At 53.3% G+C, this 14,905-nt stretch overlaps 1 protein-coding gene across 19 annotated transcripts in view; it reads right to left on the bottom strand.

The window, feature by feature from the left end:
- The window catches only part of CUX1 (cut like homeobox 1), a 349,136-nt gene that overhangs the window by 11,672 nt on the left and 322,559 nt on the right, over positions 1 to 14,905 (bottom strand). For 15 of the 19 annotated variants that reach the window (XM_086374351.1, XM_086374352.1, XM_086374356.1 and 12 more), the window contains one exon: positions 12,107 to 14,349. The exons of the other annotated variants lie outside the window; for them this stretch is intronic. In XM_086374351.1, the coding sequence (XP_086230477.1) occupies positions 13,656 to 14,349 (694 nt within the window). In that variant the 3' untranslated portion in view covers positions 12,107 to 13,655. Of the gene's footprint in view, positions 1 to 12,106; positions 14,350 to 14,905 lie in introns of those variants that run through there. 19 annotated transcript variants of the gene reach the window in all.

Below are 14,905 nucleotides of genomic sequence, written 5' to 3'. Positions count from 1 at the left end.
TGTGGGGACAAGCCCACTCCAGACGGACACCAGATGGGGGTGGGGTGTGTTCGAGACAGGGGGTCGTCAGGAGGGTGCTGCAGGACACAGTATGTGCAGCCCGGAGGAGAGGGTGTGTCTTGGAGGGGGCGGGGTGGGGGCGGGGATGTGTGGAGAGAGAACCCCTCACCTCTGAAATGTTGCACCCGTCCCCTTATCAAGGTTCATGGGACCTTGCCCTGGGAGAATCCAGGAAGGCCTTCTAGGGCATGCGTTTCACAGAGGGGAGAAAGAAAGCAGAGTGACTTTGACGATGGCAGGATGATCAAGGGCAGAAACTTATCCCAATCTGAGTCGGGGGGCAAGGCCTGGGGGCATCACATCGGGTGCTTTCCTGAAGGTGGGGGGACCCCTTTATTCAGTCAGCCACAGGCAAGCCAGGCGGGAGCTCTGGGAGGGGGGGTCAGCGTGCCTGGAGGGCTCTGAGGGGCACTCGGCTGCCAGCACACCCACCCCCTCCCCGCTCTGTGCCCCACAGGCGGCCAGAGACGGTGCCTGAGATGCCGCGCCTGGCTCTGCGGCCAGGGTGTTCCCCAGCAGGTCTCCTCCATGTCCTGCAGCCCTTGCTTCTTTCCACAAGCTCACAAGCACACTCTTCTCCCATCTGAAATGCACCCCCCTGCCATTCTCTGACTCCATGGCCCCTTTCAGCAAAACTCCCTGAAGAAGCTGCCTAGTCTCAAGCGTCCACTTCCTTAAACCTTCTCCGCTATGCCAACGGTACTGGCCAAGGTCACCGATGACCTTGCACCTTGCTCTGTCCTTGTTTCTCAGCCCTCATCTTACTGACTCATCAGCACTTGCTCCCAGGGCACCATCCCGGGCCTCCTGCCCGCTGCTGGCCGCTCCTTAGTGGTTTTCTTTGGGGGTCCTCCTCCCCTCTAAGCTTCCAACGCTGCTGCACCCAGGGTGCTGCCCCTGCATGCCTTTCTCTCGGCTCTCATTCACTCTGGCCACCTCTAGTGACATTTATAAGCCAACGACCCTCCAGTGCACAGACATCTCCAGTGCACTCCTTTTCCTGGGCTCACCCTCCAATGGTATCTCAGACTTGACAGGTCCAAACTGAAGCCTGACTTCCTCACCCCCTCAACCTGCTTCACCCCAGCAGAAGCCCCTGGCACACGGCCCCAGGAGGCAGTGTCCTCAGGGCTGAGAGGCAAGGCCACGCTTCAGTGGCTCAGACCGAACCCCTGGGGCCCTCCCTGCCCTTCTCTATCCCTCCTGACAGGTCCTCTGTCTCATGGCTTGTTTTTGGCTTTCCCTTCCGTATAGATCCAGAATCCAGTTGGTTTCACCACTGCCCCGACCTGGTCCAAGTCACAACCTCCCACCTGGACTGTGGCCGCAGCCCCTGCTTTCCCCTCTCCTGCCCTCACCCTTAGAACCTAGTCACGAAGCAAGAGCCGGAGAGCCTTTTAAACAGTGAGACCAGACCACCCTCCCTTTAAAGCCCATCAGCCCCTGCATCCCTCGGAGTAGCAGCAGCCAGAGCCCCAGCAGGCGAAACCTGCCGCGCCTCCCCCTTGCCTCTCTGACCTCGTTGCCACCCGTCCCTCCTGGTGGTCACGCTGCTCCAGCTGTACTGGTTTCCAGGCACGTTCTGTGCACAGGACCTTTGCACTTGCCGCCCCCTCTGCCTGAAATGTTCTTTCCTTGGGCATCTGCACGGTGCATCCCCTTGCCTCTGTCAAGACTGTCTACATGTTACCTTCTTAGTGAGGCCTATCCTGACTGCCTATTTATTTTTTAAACAATTATTTGTTTATTTGACTGCACTGGGTCTTAGATGCAGCAGGCAAATTCTGAGTTGTGGCACACGAGATCTAGTTCCCTGACCAGGGACTGAACCCAGGTCCCCTGCATCGGGGTTGGTCACGGATTCCGAGCCACTGGACTACCAGGGAAGTCCCTGTGTGTGTGTGTGTGTGTGTGTAGTCGAGTTAGTTGTGTCTGACTCTGCAACCCTGTGGACTGTAGCCCACCAGAATCCATGGGATTCTCCAGGCAAGAATACTGGAGTGGGTTGCCATGCCCTCCTCTACGGGATCTTCCCACCCCAGGGATCAAACCCACGTCTCTTATGTCTACCTGCATTGGCATGTGGGTTCTTTACCACTAGCCTCACCTGGGAAGCCCTGGGAAGTCCTTGACTACCTATTTACAACTTTAACCCCTCCACGTGTCCTTCCTGTCCCCTTGCCGTGTTTCTTTCCCGTAACACTGATCACCGTCTAAGTGGCCGAGTGATTCATTTATTATTTCTGTTGTCTTCCTCCCTCACTGGAAGTTCAGCTTCTTGTCTGTCCCTGGCTGTACCCCCAGCGCCCAGAGCAGTGGCCCACGGTGAGCCCTCAGTGTGCTATCAGCTGGAGGACCCGGCCTGGTGGAGAAGCACTGTGGCCTCCCTAGAGGACTCGGTGGGAGCCTACACAGGGGTCCTCAGGCTGCAGGGTCTCCCAGGGGGCAGAGGCAGCAGGAGCCTGGCTGGGTCAGCTGGCCTCGGCTGGACCCACCGCCTGGTTCAGGCTCAGGCCTCACCCGGGCCCCTCCAGGCCGTGCCCTGGCATTGGGCCTGCCTGAAGATCTGCCAGAGCGGAGCCCCAGGGCGACCCTACACCCTCACCAGTGGGTGTGTACTTGCTGGTAGCCTCCAGGGGGGCGGGGGTACTTCCTCCCCGGCTGGGGCCCTGTCACTCCCAGCATGGTTGGAGACACTCTCAGCGACATCTGAATTTCTTCTTGGTGTTATTCACAGAAAAAGCATCACCTGGTGAGATGTCACCTCCACACCTGGCTTTGTTCTTACCAACGGTATGGTCATCCCCACTCCAAATGCCTTCCCTCACTTACACCCTACCCCAGCACCGCGGCTTCCTGCTCCACTGACCCGCCACATCGTCACCCTGCTTCTGGGCACATGCTGCCCCTCCATTTGGGTATCCTCGCTGCCTGTCCATCACAAACGCCTCCTCCCACTTCAAGGCCACACCAGGCTGGAATCTGCTAGCCCTTTTGCAAGTCCCCACCAACGTCACAACAGTTCTCCCCAGTCTTCTGTGTTCTTACCCTGGCTCCCCACGTGCGGACCCACAAAATGCATGCCCCCCCGCCCCCCGCAAAGCCAACAAATAGGGCCGTGGAAGAGGTAGCAACACACCCCAAGGCTGCCACATGAAAGCCCTTTAAAACACAAGCTGTGGATGAGTCACTCATGTTAATAATATCACCATGTCACCTTACGAGGTATAAACCTGCCATTCCCCAGTGCATCAAATAAGGTACAGTTTTGTTCAGATCCACTTAACCAGAGAGAAAGGAGAAAAGTTGTGCACAGGGAGGCTGAACACTGCTTGCGTGGGGACAGCGCCCGACTGCGGTCGGCACATCCTGCTTGTTTCTCTGCCTCTGGTGCTGGCTGTTCACCAAGACAGGAGTTGGCGCTACAAAACCACGTGCAATTGCAGTTCTGCTTAATTAAATGTCACTGCAAGAGCAGGGAGAGCTTCTGGGTAAAAAGACTTTGTGTTAAGTGCTTTTCTTTCTTTCTTTTTTTTAAAAAACATTTTATATCTTAATTTAAAGGATTTTTTAAAAGTAGGAGTGTACCTAAACTAGCAAACAAAAAATGATTGCAGTTAGGTTTTTTCAGTGCCAAACTGGGAAAGCCTTACTGGTTTTACGTAATTTCTCCCGTGGCGGGAGATGGGCAGACATTTGGGGGCAGCTCTGGACACTTCCACATCTGGGTGATGGAGGAGATAGGCTCAGGAGGGCCTAGCTCTGGTGGGAGGCTTTCCCTGCTCTGGGGTCTCCTGTGGAGGGCGCATTGAGTCTAGTTTAGCTCAGGCTTCTGTATCACCAGTGGGAACTTCACATTCTGAAATGCACAGATCAAGGCACAATCAACAAATACACTCCTGCCCCACCCACCAGTCACAGGTCGGGGAGGATGGCGGTTGTCTTCCAACCCTCTAGATCCCGAGACGAGAAACGTCCTTGGTCACAAGCCTGTGGACCACCTGGCAGCCGACTCTGCAGGGCTCTCCTGCCTCCAGCCCCGAGCGCTGGCTGGAGAGGCCCTTTCTCAGGAGCCTGATCCTTCCAGAAGCCCATGAGACGCCATTCCCTCCTTCCTCCTCTCCCTCACTTGCCAGCACTCACAGGTGCCCTGAGCTCATCCTTGTCCACATCACAGGGGTTAGGGAACAAAGCGAGAGACCCCCCACACCCCTCAGACCTGCAGGCTGAGGCTGGGCGGCTGGCTGGGCGCAGGCTGCTGCCATCAGTCAGCCCTTGCCAGGCCCGGCGTGGTCGGCCACCCTTCCTGGTCTCCACAAGCCTGTGAGACACGTGGTGGCAGCCCTGTTTCACAGACGAGGGAGCCGGTGCTGGGAGGGCCCGGACTCCGCAGGTGCCAAGAAGCCAGCGGGGACGCAGGGCCTCACGTGCACCCAGAGGGAGACCTGTGGGCAGCGGGGCCGGCTGGCCCCCAAGTCCCCCGCTCGCATCCAACCCAGGTTTCTGCCGACGCCTGGCCCCGACGCCACACGCCCGAGGAAGCGCGGGAGGAAGGCAGTGCTCGAGGTGCCCTTTGGACCCAGAATGGAAAGTGTTTGCTGCTCCTCCTCAGGCCAGAGCCCTTTGAATAAAAACAACCCACACGTTCTTGTGTTTGTATAAAAGATATTTACTTCAATTATCACACCTAGGGTGCTAGTGAATAATAATAATACATGGTGTGAGTTTCATACAGTGATATTGCTTCTCCATATCGTATAGGGACCGTGGTGCAGTGCTGAGAACAAACATCGTATGGCTAACCAAGGACAGAAGGGACGACGGGTGCTCCCCCACCCCATGCCAGGCGGATCAACTTCTGACTTCTCGTGCCGAGAACAAATAGCAAGAAACAAAATGTTACCGGAGATGGGTCACAGCAACACAACAGAGGCTTTTCTCGAAGCTATTTGTACAAAAATGATGCTTATTTTTTTTTTTTTTTTGGTCAATTGGGTCATTGTGAGGATTAAAAAAAAAAAAAAGTCTGATTGTGAGTATGAACAAACGAGCTCTAAAAACACCTAAGACTTAGTGCGTTACAGAAAATATAAAATACTGCTAAAATGTAAGACACCGCAAGACACGGTGCTGGTGGTGGTGGTGGGGGGAGCTGAGCTCACTGGGAGGCGTCTGGGAGAGGCCCCCGCGCAGCCCGCCGTCCTGTGCTGTGTCAGTTAGTAGTCTGGGCAGGAGCGTGGCCACCTGCTCTCATGGCAAGTAGTTTATTGCACAATCGCAAAGAGCTAGGTCTTACTCAGTGGAAAGGGACGTGGGGGGACACCGCCTTTTCGTTTTGCTTTTTCCCATTTTTATTTTCTAACGAGCTCTCCGCAAATGCTTTCAGAACTTTGGACGAAATCCTCACGTCTCCAAAATGCACAGCATTTTCTGAAAGGGGGGGGTCTCAGAGGGTGGAACATGAGATGCCCGTTTTCTCTAGGAATGAGGCAGAAAACGGTGAGAGAGAAATGCATAGACGACTTGGGGGAAATGGAAACCCTTGTAGGGGAGGGATGGGGCCGTTGTTTCATCAGAGGGCTTTCAAAGAGACGAGGACAGAATCAGGACCCCAGACGATGTCAGAGGGGGGAAAAGCCGTGGGTGACACGGAGAGCCTGCCGACCCTCTGGGAGCCCCACCTCGGGGCGGCGGGCAGCACCCAGCCTCAGCCTCCACCACCCCGATACCCAAGGAGCAAGCCACTGGGTGTCTTGCTGGCTGTGCTTCTAGCCACGGAAAGCTGTGCCCCTGGCCCATGCTTCCTCTGCGCTTAACCACAGGAAGGGGGAAAGGGGCTCCCCCCAACCCCGGCTCCCCCAGAGTGGGTCCTTAAGCCACAGCTGGACAGAAAAACACGGTTGCTCCGCAAGATGGTTTTGACCAACTTTGTAGGCAAGGAAAACAACAACTGTAACAAAAGCCAACGGAAACTTGTCAGCCCAGTGAGCCTTGCCAGAGACCTCTCTCACCCGAACTCAGGCTCGACCAGGCCTCCGCGCCCGCCCTGCCCCGGGGCTTCTGAACTGTCATGAACCCAGAAGTCTGACCGGAGGCTCTAGGAGGCTTTGGGGGAACCAAGCTTTGCTTTTTCTAAGTCTCCTCTACAGCTCCTCACACGAGCAAACTTCAAACCCCGGCGCTTCCTTAACATTGGGAGATTGTTTTGTTCATCAACTCTCTCGTTTTGAAAAGTGGGACGTGATGGAGACCACCAGTTTTTGAGCGGCTACTCTGGAGAGAGACAGCTGATTCAGAGAAACCCCCCTCTGCCCTCCGATCACATCCCCAAGACCCTTTGGGTCTCTGGGGACAGGGGAGGGAGGGAGGCAGAAGACAGCAAAGGCTGGAGTGAGAGTCAGAAGCATTTATGGTAACAACAACGACACAAAATAACAATACACTCCTGATAAGTACTTAAAGGATTAACCTAATAATAAATAGAAGAGAATAGAAATATTTTTTAAACAATTTTTTTTTTCTCAAGGAAATATCCTTTTATAATTATCCTCACGCACGCTGTGGGGAGGTGGGGGGAGGGGTGTCAGTAGCAGTCGATCCATCTCAACAAGAAAAAGGTGAAGTGCTGGGAGGGACGCCTGTGGTCACACGCTCACTGGGGAGGGTTCTCAGCCGCCGAGTCGCAGCCCGCTCCACCTGCCCTGCTGCCCCAGCCAGAGGTTCTGGTGGGTGCCCGTGGGCCCTGCGTGACTAGCATGGTGGGCAGCAAGAGGCAGGTTGAGATGGGGTTGCGGGGCAGGGGCAGGGAGGCAGTGCTGGGGAGGCCCGTTTTCCCTTCAGTTCCCAAACAAAACGGAACTACAGTGAACACACTCGTCCTGCTCCTCCACAACCTGAATCGTCCTGGTCTAAAGCTTACTTTGAGTTCATTTGGTGTGCAATACGTTCTCTCTTAAAAATGAAGGGAAATGATTTCTATTGCACAGAGCTTTTTACACATAGTCATCTATTTAAGTGCTTTCTGTTTAAAGCAAGCTATGAGAACATAAAAAAGAAAGAAAGAAAAAAAAGGAAATGAAAAACGGAGGGGGGAAAAAAGGGAACCAGAAAACAAAGGAGCCCCGTGCCACTTCAATCCGTCTTGCTGACTGGTATCTGGTTTTACCCACGGAAGTCCCAATGCTTCTGTATATACTGTGCTTCTGATTACTGTCCACAGGGGTGTAGCCACGACTTTGGAATATAAGGCACCTTTCCTTTCTGTTCACAGAAAGCTTGATACATAGCGTACAGCATATTTTGTGGTAGAAATGAGAGCCTAAACACTACAGGAATTACAGTAACACAGACTTCTTTACATTATTGGATAAGCTATAATGATCCATGAAAAGCAACTCAAAGGTATTCTAAATGTTTAATAGCAAGGATGGGGAAGTGCACATTTATGCCTAGCCTAATGTCTTTCACTAGCCTTTTTTTTTTTTTTAAAAGGTTCTTCACCTACGATGCCCAACTTTTAAAGTTAGCATTTTGGAGGAGACTAAGCGCTTTGGAAATGTCTCGTTAAAGCTAAATGTCACTTCATCCAAAAATGAAAATGGGGAGTATGCCACTGACGGCAGGGACACAGTCTCTTTGGAGGGGAGGTGGCGTTGGAAGGGCGGTGGCAAGGCCTGGGCAGGCAGGGACAGTTCCCATCACGGACCAATGGTGGGGCGGGGCAGGGCGGGGGTGGGGAAGCTACATTTCCATCCTCTTCCCTGACCAAGGATGAGGCTCCCAGGCTGCTGGGGAAGGGCAGGCTCTGGGGTGGGGCTCATTGTATGCTCAGCTCCTCGCTCCCTACACCCCCTCCTCTGCTGCCTCCATCTGCACGCCCCACCACCAGAGCGTTCTGGCCTCAGCTTTCTGTACACCTCTATGAGTCTCACAGCCTCGATCTTCTGGGAACTTTTAACTGGGAACTTCCCTTCCCTTCTTTTCCTGGTAGTTTTCATCTACCAAAAGGCAGTACAGAATCCGAATGGGAGTAACATTGTCAAATTGGACCATCCTCTTAGCGAGCAGATGTACTGGTCGGACTGACATTCACTGCACAGGGAAACAGATGCACACTGTGTTGGGAGTCCCAGGCCACCACCTGGCCACTTAGGGCAGGAGCTCTGCTTTGGGGTTCACAAAGGCTCCCCTAACACCATCAAGATGCAAAGAAACGGCAGCACCAGGGAGGGGGGCGGATTTCTAAATGTGAGCTCTTCCCAGTAAGCGCGTCCAAATTCCTCCCACCAAGAGAGCACTTTGGCCACCAGACTGGGTGGACCCACACCCAACCAGCAGCCCTAGGAGCTGGTTTTCTTCAGCACAGCACAGAAACTGGCCTATTCTTCAGGGAAGAAGGGGTCACATGCCTGAAGACTGGGCACGTGGGTTGGGGAAGGCCAAATCCTTTCCTGTCCTTGGATACTTCCCATGGAGACCTCACAGAAGGGCTGAGATTATAACTTCCTGGTGCCAGAGACAACAGAGCTCCCCAGTGCCAGGTGGGAATCCTGGGGAAGTGAAGTGTCCACACGTGGCCATGGAGGGGCAGCCTGGGGCGAGGGAAGCGGCTCTGACAGATCTTAACAGCTGAGCGGGAATGGGCAGCGTGCAGGCGAGCCAGAGACAAGGCCCTGTGAGGCCCGAGGCCACCCCTGCCTGCAGAGGAAACAGCTGTGAGTGCGTTAGGAGCAGGTGGAGGCCAAGAGGAGGATCCCTGAGCCTCGCAGAGCCCAGCTGTCTGTCCGGGTTGTGCTCACAAGAGGGAAGCTGCCTGCCCACCAGGCTGAGCTACACTCATGGATGCCACACTTCTAGGTTTTCTCTTCCCAGATCCCACTTGCCTCGAGGTTCTGAGGGGTGTGGGGGGAGGTCCAGTGGGAGCGTGGTTAATGAGGTAGAAGGGGACAAATGAGTGTGATGACACCGGGGTAGGGGAGGACATTCGGGGAGGGAGCCAACTTGCAGCCTGACGGGGAGTGGCTGCCCGCCCACCACGGTCGCCAGGACCTTGCCTGGCTCCATCTCCCCTGAGCAGCTGGCTTACTGGCCTCAGAGGGGAGCGGCCCGGGATGGCTCAGGGCAGACTCTAGTTTTTCATAGGCCTGTCAAGAGGCGTCTGCTGTGGTGCATTTAAGGCAAAGGCTGTTGTCCCCCAGCTCAAGATCTAGGAAATCACCAACACTGTTTCACTGTGTGCTCAGCCCAGAAGGACGGGAGTGTTGCCCCCACTGGCTCCTCTGCTGTTTTCAGGGAGGTCTGTTTTCCTACCATCAGAGGAATGAAGAACATTGCATAGAAAGTCAACAGAGTTCAACGATCGCCCGTGCATGACAGGACACGAGTTCAGGGAGAACAAAGAAATCCAGGCCAACTTCAGGCGAGAAGGCACCTGCCTGCGGACAGAGCTGTCCCGCGACTCTCATCCCAACCTCTTAGGGCATGACTGCTGGGTGATCGATCTTAGGGTCAGTAGCAGATGCCAGAACTTGCGTACAACCTGTCCTCTGCTTGGTCTGCTCATGGGGCTGTGGCAGCCCTGGGTGTGGAGGCATTCGGGTGTCTCCTTCCTCCTGGGGCTAAGGGCAGCTGGGGAGGGTCCCTCAAAGCCAGAGGGAACACAGAGGAACACTTCACCCAAAGCTCCGCTGCACTCTGGGTCTGGACCACCAACCAGCACATCTGGCTTTTAGGGAGACACAAAGATGCCCAAAGGAGGAAGACAGATGAACAGGGAGGCATTTGTGCTTTGGAAGTATAGGGAAACTGTCCCAGGGAGGCCATGAACTCTTATCTTTCTGCCTTGGTTACTGGCCTAGACATAGTGGCCATGACTTGGGAGTAGTCATACAAGTCAGGATCCTGGCAGATCCTGGGGATGCCTCCGCAGTCTCCTGACCACAAGCTACCTTGTGTCGCGATGTTCTTCGGGCAGGTAAGCTCCGAGGAAAACCGAGATGGAGTTAGATGGCTGTGGTAATCCTTCCTAAAGAAGGGCGACCTGCTAGACAGAAATCACAAGACTCATCCAGAAGTTCAAGAGAAGAGGCCTTGTCTGGGAGCCAGGAGATGGGAGTGAAGCCACGCCCCTTCTACCTCAGACACCCAAGAGAATGTGGGCAGGAACCAAAGGTCAAGAGGCTGAACTTGAACACTGATTGTATGCGGAGCCTCCACTTAGCCAGCTAAGTAATGGCAAAAACCTTAAGTTATGAACACTGCCTCCAATTAACAAAAAGAAGCCATTTAAAATGGTATAATGGAGCTTGTAATTAAGTGTTAGTGTTTTCTATGGAACCGTGTTCCCCAGGGGAGAGGTACAAATCAGCTTTTTAAACTGATGGAGCGGAAAGAGGAAGAGGTCGGCTGCCTGTGGGAGCTACTGCTTGGAACGCCAGCCAGCGGAAGGTAAAGCCCATGGAGGGGATGCTGTTCAAGGCACTTGAATATTGCTTATCAAGATGAAAGGTCAACCCTTGGACTCAGACTGAGGGGCACAAAGAGGAGGGGGACACCCCATCCCAGGTTTCTGTTATTTAGTGGCAGCTCTTGTAAGTATTACAGTGACAGCTTAAACACAAGAGATCTAAGACTAGGATCGCAATTAAAAAAAAAAATAAATAGAAAAAGAATACAAACACGGAACTGCAAGCAAAATTTAACCAACTGATTGTATCGAGCACCCAGATGTAAGTCTGGCAAAAAAAGACAGAATGGAAATCAACAATAACCTAGTTTTAAAAAAAGAAACAAAACCAACAAAAATGACTAAATTGCCTGGAAGAGCCAAAGTGGCTGTTTTAGACGTTACTATTTGGCCACAAGGATGGACAGATTTATACTTTTTATCAGTTTCTTCGATTTAACTCCTTAGTAAATAACAGTCATGCCTTTAAATCGAAAACACTACCCTGGCGTTCCCTGTTAACGCCCTGCTTTTCGTTCTACTGAAAGTTGGGTATTTGGAGACTCATCATGTGATGACAAAATTCCTCCTTGAGGTTTCTGTGGAGAGGACACCACAGTACTGTCAGGGGCTCTGCTACGCACTGTCCTGAGGGTCACGGATGCAAACGCCCTCTTCTCAACGCACCTGGATTCAGCCAGATGGGAATCCATTTTCCCCTTAAGCTCCTCCGTGTTGAATTCTCTGCTCACTGAACCAGATTTTAAATTCAGAATGATATGAAACCATCAAAAGACAAACGGCCTGCCTCCCAGCCTCCTAGAGCCTTCTGCAAACTTCTTCTTCATGAAAAGGCATTGTCTTTAGTGTAGTGACTCTTAAATTTGTGAAAAACTTGAACTAAGTGCTGCAGTTGCAGGTTAAAAGACTGTAAATGAAATACATAATTTCTAAAACGTCATGCAAGAAATGTGGTTTCACATCTTACAGTCAAAGTCCTACAAGTTAATTAATACAAGCACACTGAGGTGTAATAGCGGGAGCATACCTTTAAAATTAGAACTCCCTCCCACCCCCCCAAATCAAAAAAAGGTAATATTAATTAAACTTAAGAAATAATGAATGCACCATTAAAATGTCATCCAAAGATGTTGACCTAAGACAAAGGTTTCAATGATACACAATACGGTCAAAAAGGTTTCAATCAGTAATATACAGTATGACAACTACATCTTGTAAATTATTCCCAATACTGCCGGCAGTCTATCTCTCTAAAGAATATTTGCCCCTTTCATCCCTTCCTAACAATCAGATAATAAAATACAGCACCTATAAATAAGCAAAAAAAAATATATATATATACCGAAATCATCTATTGTTAGTTTAAAGATATGGCAATAAAGGAGTCTAAATTAGCAAACTTGTAGAAGCCATAACTGATAAAACAGCTTATTGAAAAAAGGTGGCAGTAATGCACTCTATGTGTGCACAGGTACTTAAGAAAATACACAGACGTATAAAATTGCACACACGCACACACGCACACTTTCATCCACCTCTGTTCTCACGCATATACACATAGACGACAGGAGGAATCAGAGACAAGTTAGACTTTTGATTTGTACTTAGACTGCCCTAAACTGTGCATAAAAAGAACGTTCCAAGAGGCAAAATGAATGGAGGGCCAATGATCTGGTCTGGAAGTGAAGAGCATCAACGTTTTGGTGTGAGACTACGGGGGTGGGAGCCGAGCCCAGACTGCCACGTTCTCTCTTCTGCAGGGAAGGAAGGAGGCTTCCCACGACGTCAACAGTCATCAGTGCTTGTGGTGGGAAGAAAGGGAGAGATAGAGAGACAGAGAGAGAGTTATGCGCGTGCTTGGGCGCACGCATGAGCCCTGCCCAGGCCCAGGGAGTGGCGTCCCCTGGTGGGGCTCAGTCCATCAGGTGCCCGGGAGAGTGGTGTGAGGTGTGGTGCCTTCTGTGTCACGGAAAGACTGCTGCCTACGAGGGGTGAGGGGCCCCGAGGGGCCCCAGATCTGCCTGCGGCGACCTTCGCGGCCTACACTTTCCTCCTTTCTTTCAACGCTCGCACATGTGCAAGACGCACTAACACAGACATAAGACACCATAAATTAAACAAAATGAACGGGTACATGCTACAGTTCTAACTTGTCTCCTACACCTCCAAGATATGAGGTCTGATCAGCGTGCTCTGCGGTTAGAGGTTAAAAAGCAGATTATAAAATACCTAGATTCGGATCTTTTCTTTTTGTCCTGATTTGGCCTAGAATGGAGTGTATTAAACAAACCCTGGTCAGCAAAAGCCCAGAGTCAGTTAAAGCTATGGATCAATGTGCACTACATGTCAGGATTCTATTCACGTACAAGAAAACACTACGTCAGCTACCACAAAATCAGATATTTTCCTGATGTGACTTTTCTTGTTAAAAAATATGTGGAGTAAATGTGTTTTACTTTAATTCAAAGTTTCAAAGGAGAAGATTCTTTACTTGAAAATATTTAGGAATCCAAACTAGTGTGTTTAGAGTCGGTTTGACTGTGCAATCTCTTAGTGGCAACTGAACAGCTACAAAAACTTTCTTTTTTAAATTTTTTTTCTGAAAAATCCCCCCCTCCCCTTTTTTCCTGGTTTAAGAAGATAATAGTGTATTATCGCTCTGAAGCCATTAGATGGCAGATAAAAAGCCCCCTTTCAATATGTGGGTTTGATTTTTTTTTTTTTTTAAAGCCCACACGAAAAGAGGAGGGCGCAAGGCAAAGCTGTAAGAGTTATTCCAGAACCTGTGGAAATCACTTAGGGCAATAAAAAAAACACTTCAGGGTACAAAAAAGCTCGACTACACATTTCCGTTTTCTTCCTTGAAAACACGACATAGATTGGGCTTAATGCTCCTTTTGTTTTCTATATGCACCTTGGCCTATGGCGATTTTGCCCTGTGGCCCGCAGGGCGGTTAAGTGCGCAACACGGTCCCGGCCGCGGAGTCGGCGCCCGCCCCTCTGCCCGGCCCGGTTCGACCCAGCTCGGCCAGACTCGGTTCGACTCGGCCCAGCCCGGCCCGGTCAGGCTTGGCCCGGCCCGGCCAGACTCGGCCCGGCGCGGCGCGACGGGCGGGCGGGCGGCGCCCTCTCAGAACTCCCATTCGATGGGCTCCTCGCGGCTGGCAGCCTTCTCCAGGCGGTAGATTATGCTGTTCAAGTTCGCGGCCTTCTTCTTCCTCAAGGGGTTGTCTCGCGAGTCCCTGGCGCCCGCCGCCTCCGGGAGGCCGAAGAGGCTCTGCAGCGAGCTGGGTCTGCGGGCGGCCGCGGGCGCGCTGGTGCTTGGCAAAGCGGAACTCCTGTCGGCGCCGTCCCGGGCCCGGCAGGGGCCCTCGCCGGGCGGGGCGGCTGAGGTAGCGGCGTCCTCCCCGGCCGCGGGCGCGGCGGCGGCGGGGTTTGGCACGGGCCCCGGGCCGTCCGCGGGACCCTCGGGTGGCGGCGGCGGCGCCCGGGGCCGGCCTTCGTCGGCGGCGGCGTCCGGGACCGGGGTCCCCGAGGGCGGCGGCTCTGCCTTCTCCGCCGGCCGCGGCGCCTCCTCCCGCTCCTCCGGGGCCGCGGCCGCCTCGGCCGGCCCTCCCTGAGACTTGGCGGCGGCCGCGGGGCCGCCCGACTCTTCGGCGTCCGCGGCGCCCGGGCCCTCGGCGGCCTCCACGCCGTCGCAGCTGTCGCCTTCTGAGCTGGGTGCGGCCCGGCCGCTCCGGGCCGACGGCGAATCGCTGGCCCCCGCCTGGCCCTGGCTCCCGGCCTGAATCTCCTCAATGAACAGTTCTCTGCGGATCCGAGACCTACAAGACACAAGCAGTGGGGGCGCTGTCAGGGGACCTCTGTGCACGGGTTCCCTGTGTCCTTTCCCTCGCGGCCCAGGCCTCCTGCCATCTCCGTCCACTGCCCGACATCTCACTCCCACCGGCCTGACAGCCGCTCAGGCTCCTGCGGACCCCAGAGTAGAGCCCCTCTTTACAGCCGCCCCATTCTCCCCAGGCAGGAGCCGGCAACCCTCCCAGCTGAAAGTTTCCCAGGCTTGGGGCCTCTGAGTAACCTGTCCTTTGGTTGGAATGCCAGTCTCCTCTTCACTAGGATGGACCGCCAACATTAATGGCACGGCAAGGCCCTGTCCTCTGCACACCCACACCTAGCACTGGTGCTTGGTGTACAGCCATAAGGCGGAATGAATTCAAACAAGGAGATAAAGTATGAATGGTAACCATTGCCTCCCCCTCTGGACCTCCTGAGAGAGAACCAATTATTAGATAGTGCCCAAAGTGAAAATCTTCAGTGTTGAGCTCTGAGCCACAGGTCAGAGTCTCCGGTCAAGGCTGAGGTGGGATTCTATCAATTTGT

The sequence above is a fragment of the Bos grunniens genome, chromosome 25 (genome assembly GCF_055505025.1).
Source record: "Bos grunniens cultivar Pamir isolate PY7600 chromosome 25, Bosgru_T2T1.0, whole genome shotgun sequence".
Taxonomy (NCBI): domain Eukaryota; kingdom Metazoa; phylum Chordata; class Mammalia; order Artiodactyla; family Bovidae; genus Bos; species Bos grunniens.
The sequence above is the reverse complement of the archived record's forward strand: the minus strand, read 5'-3'. Positions and strand labels throughout refer to the sequence as shown.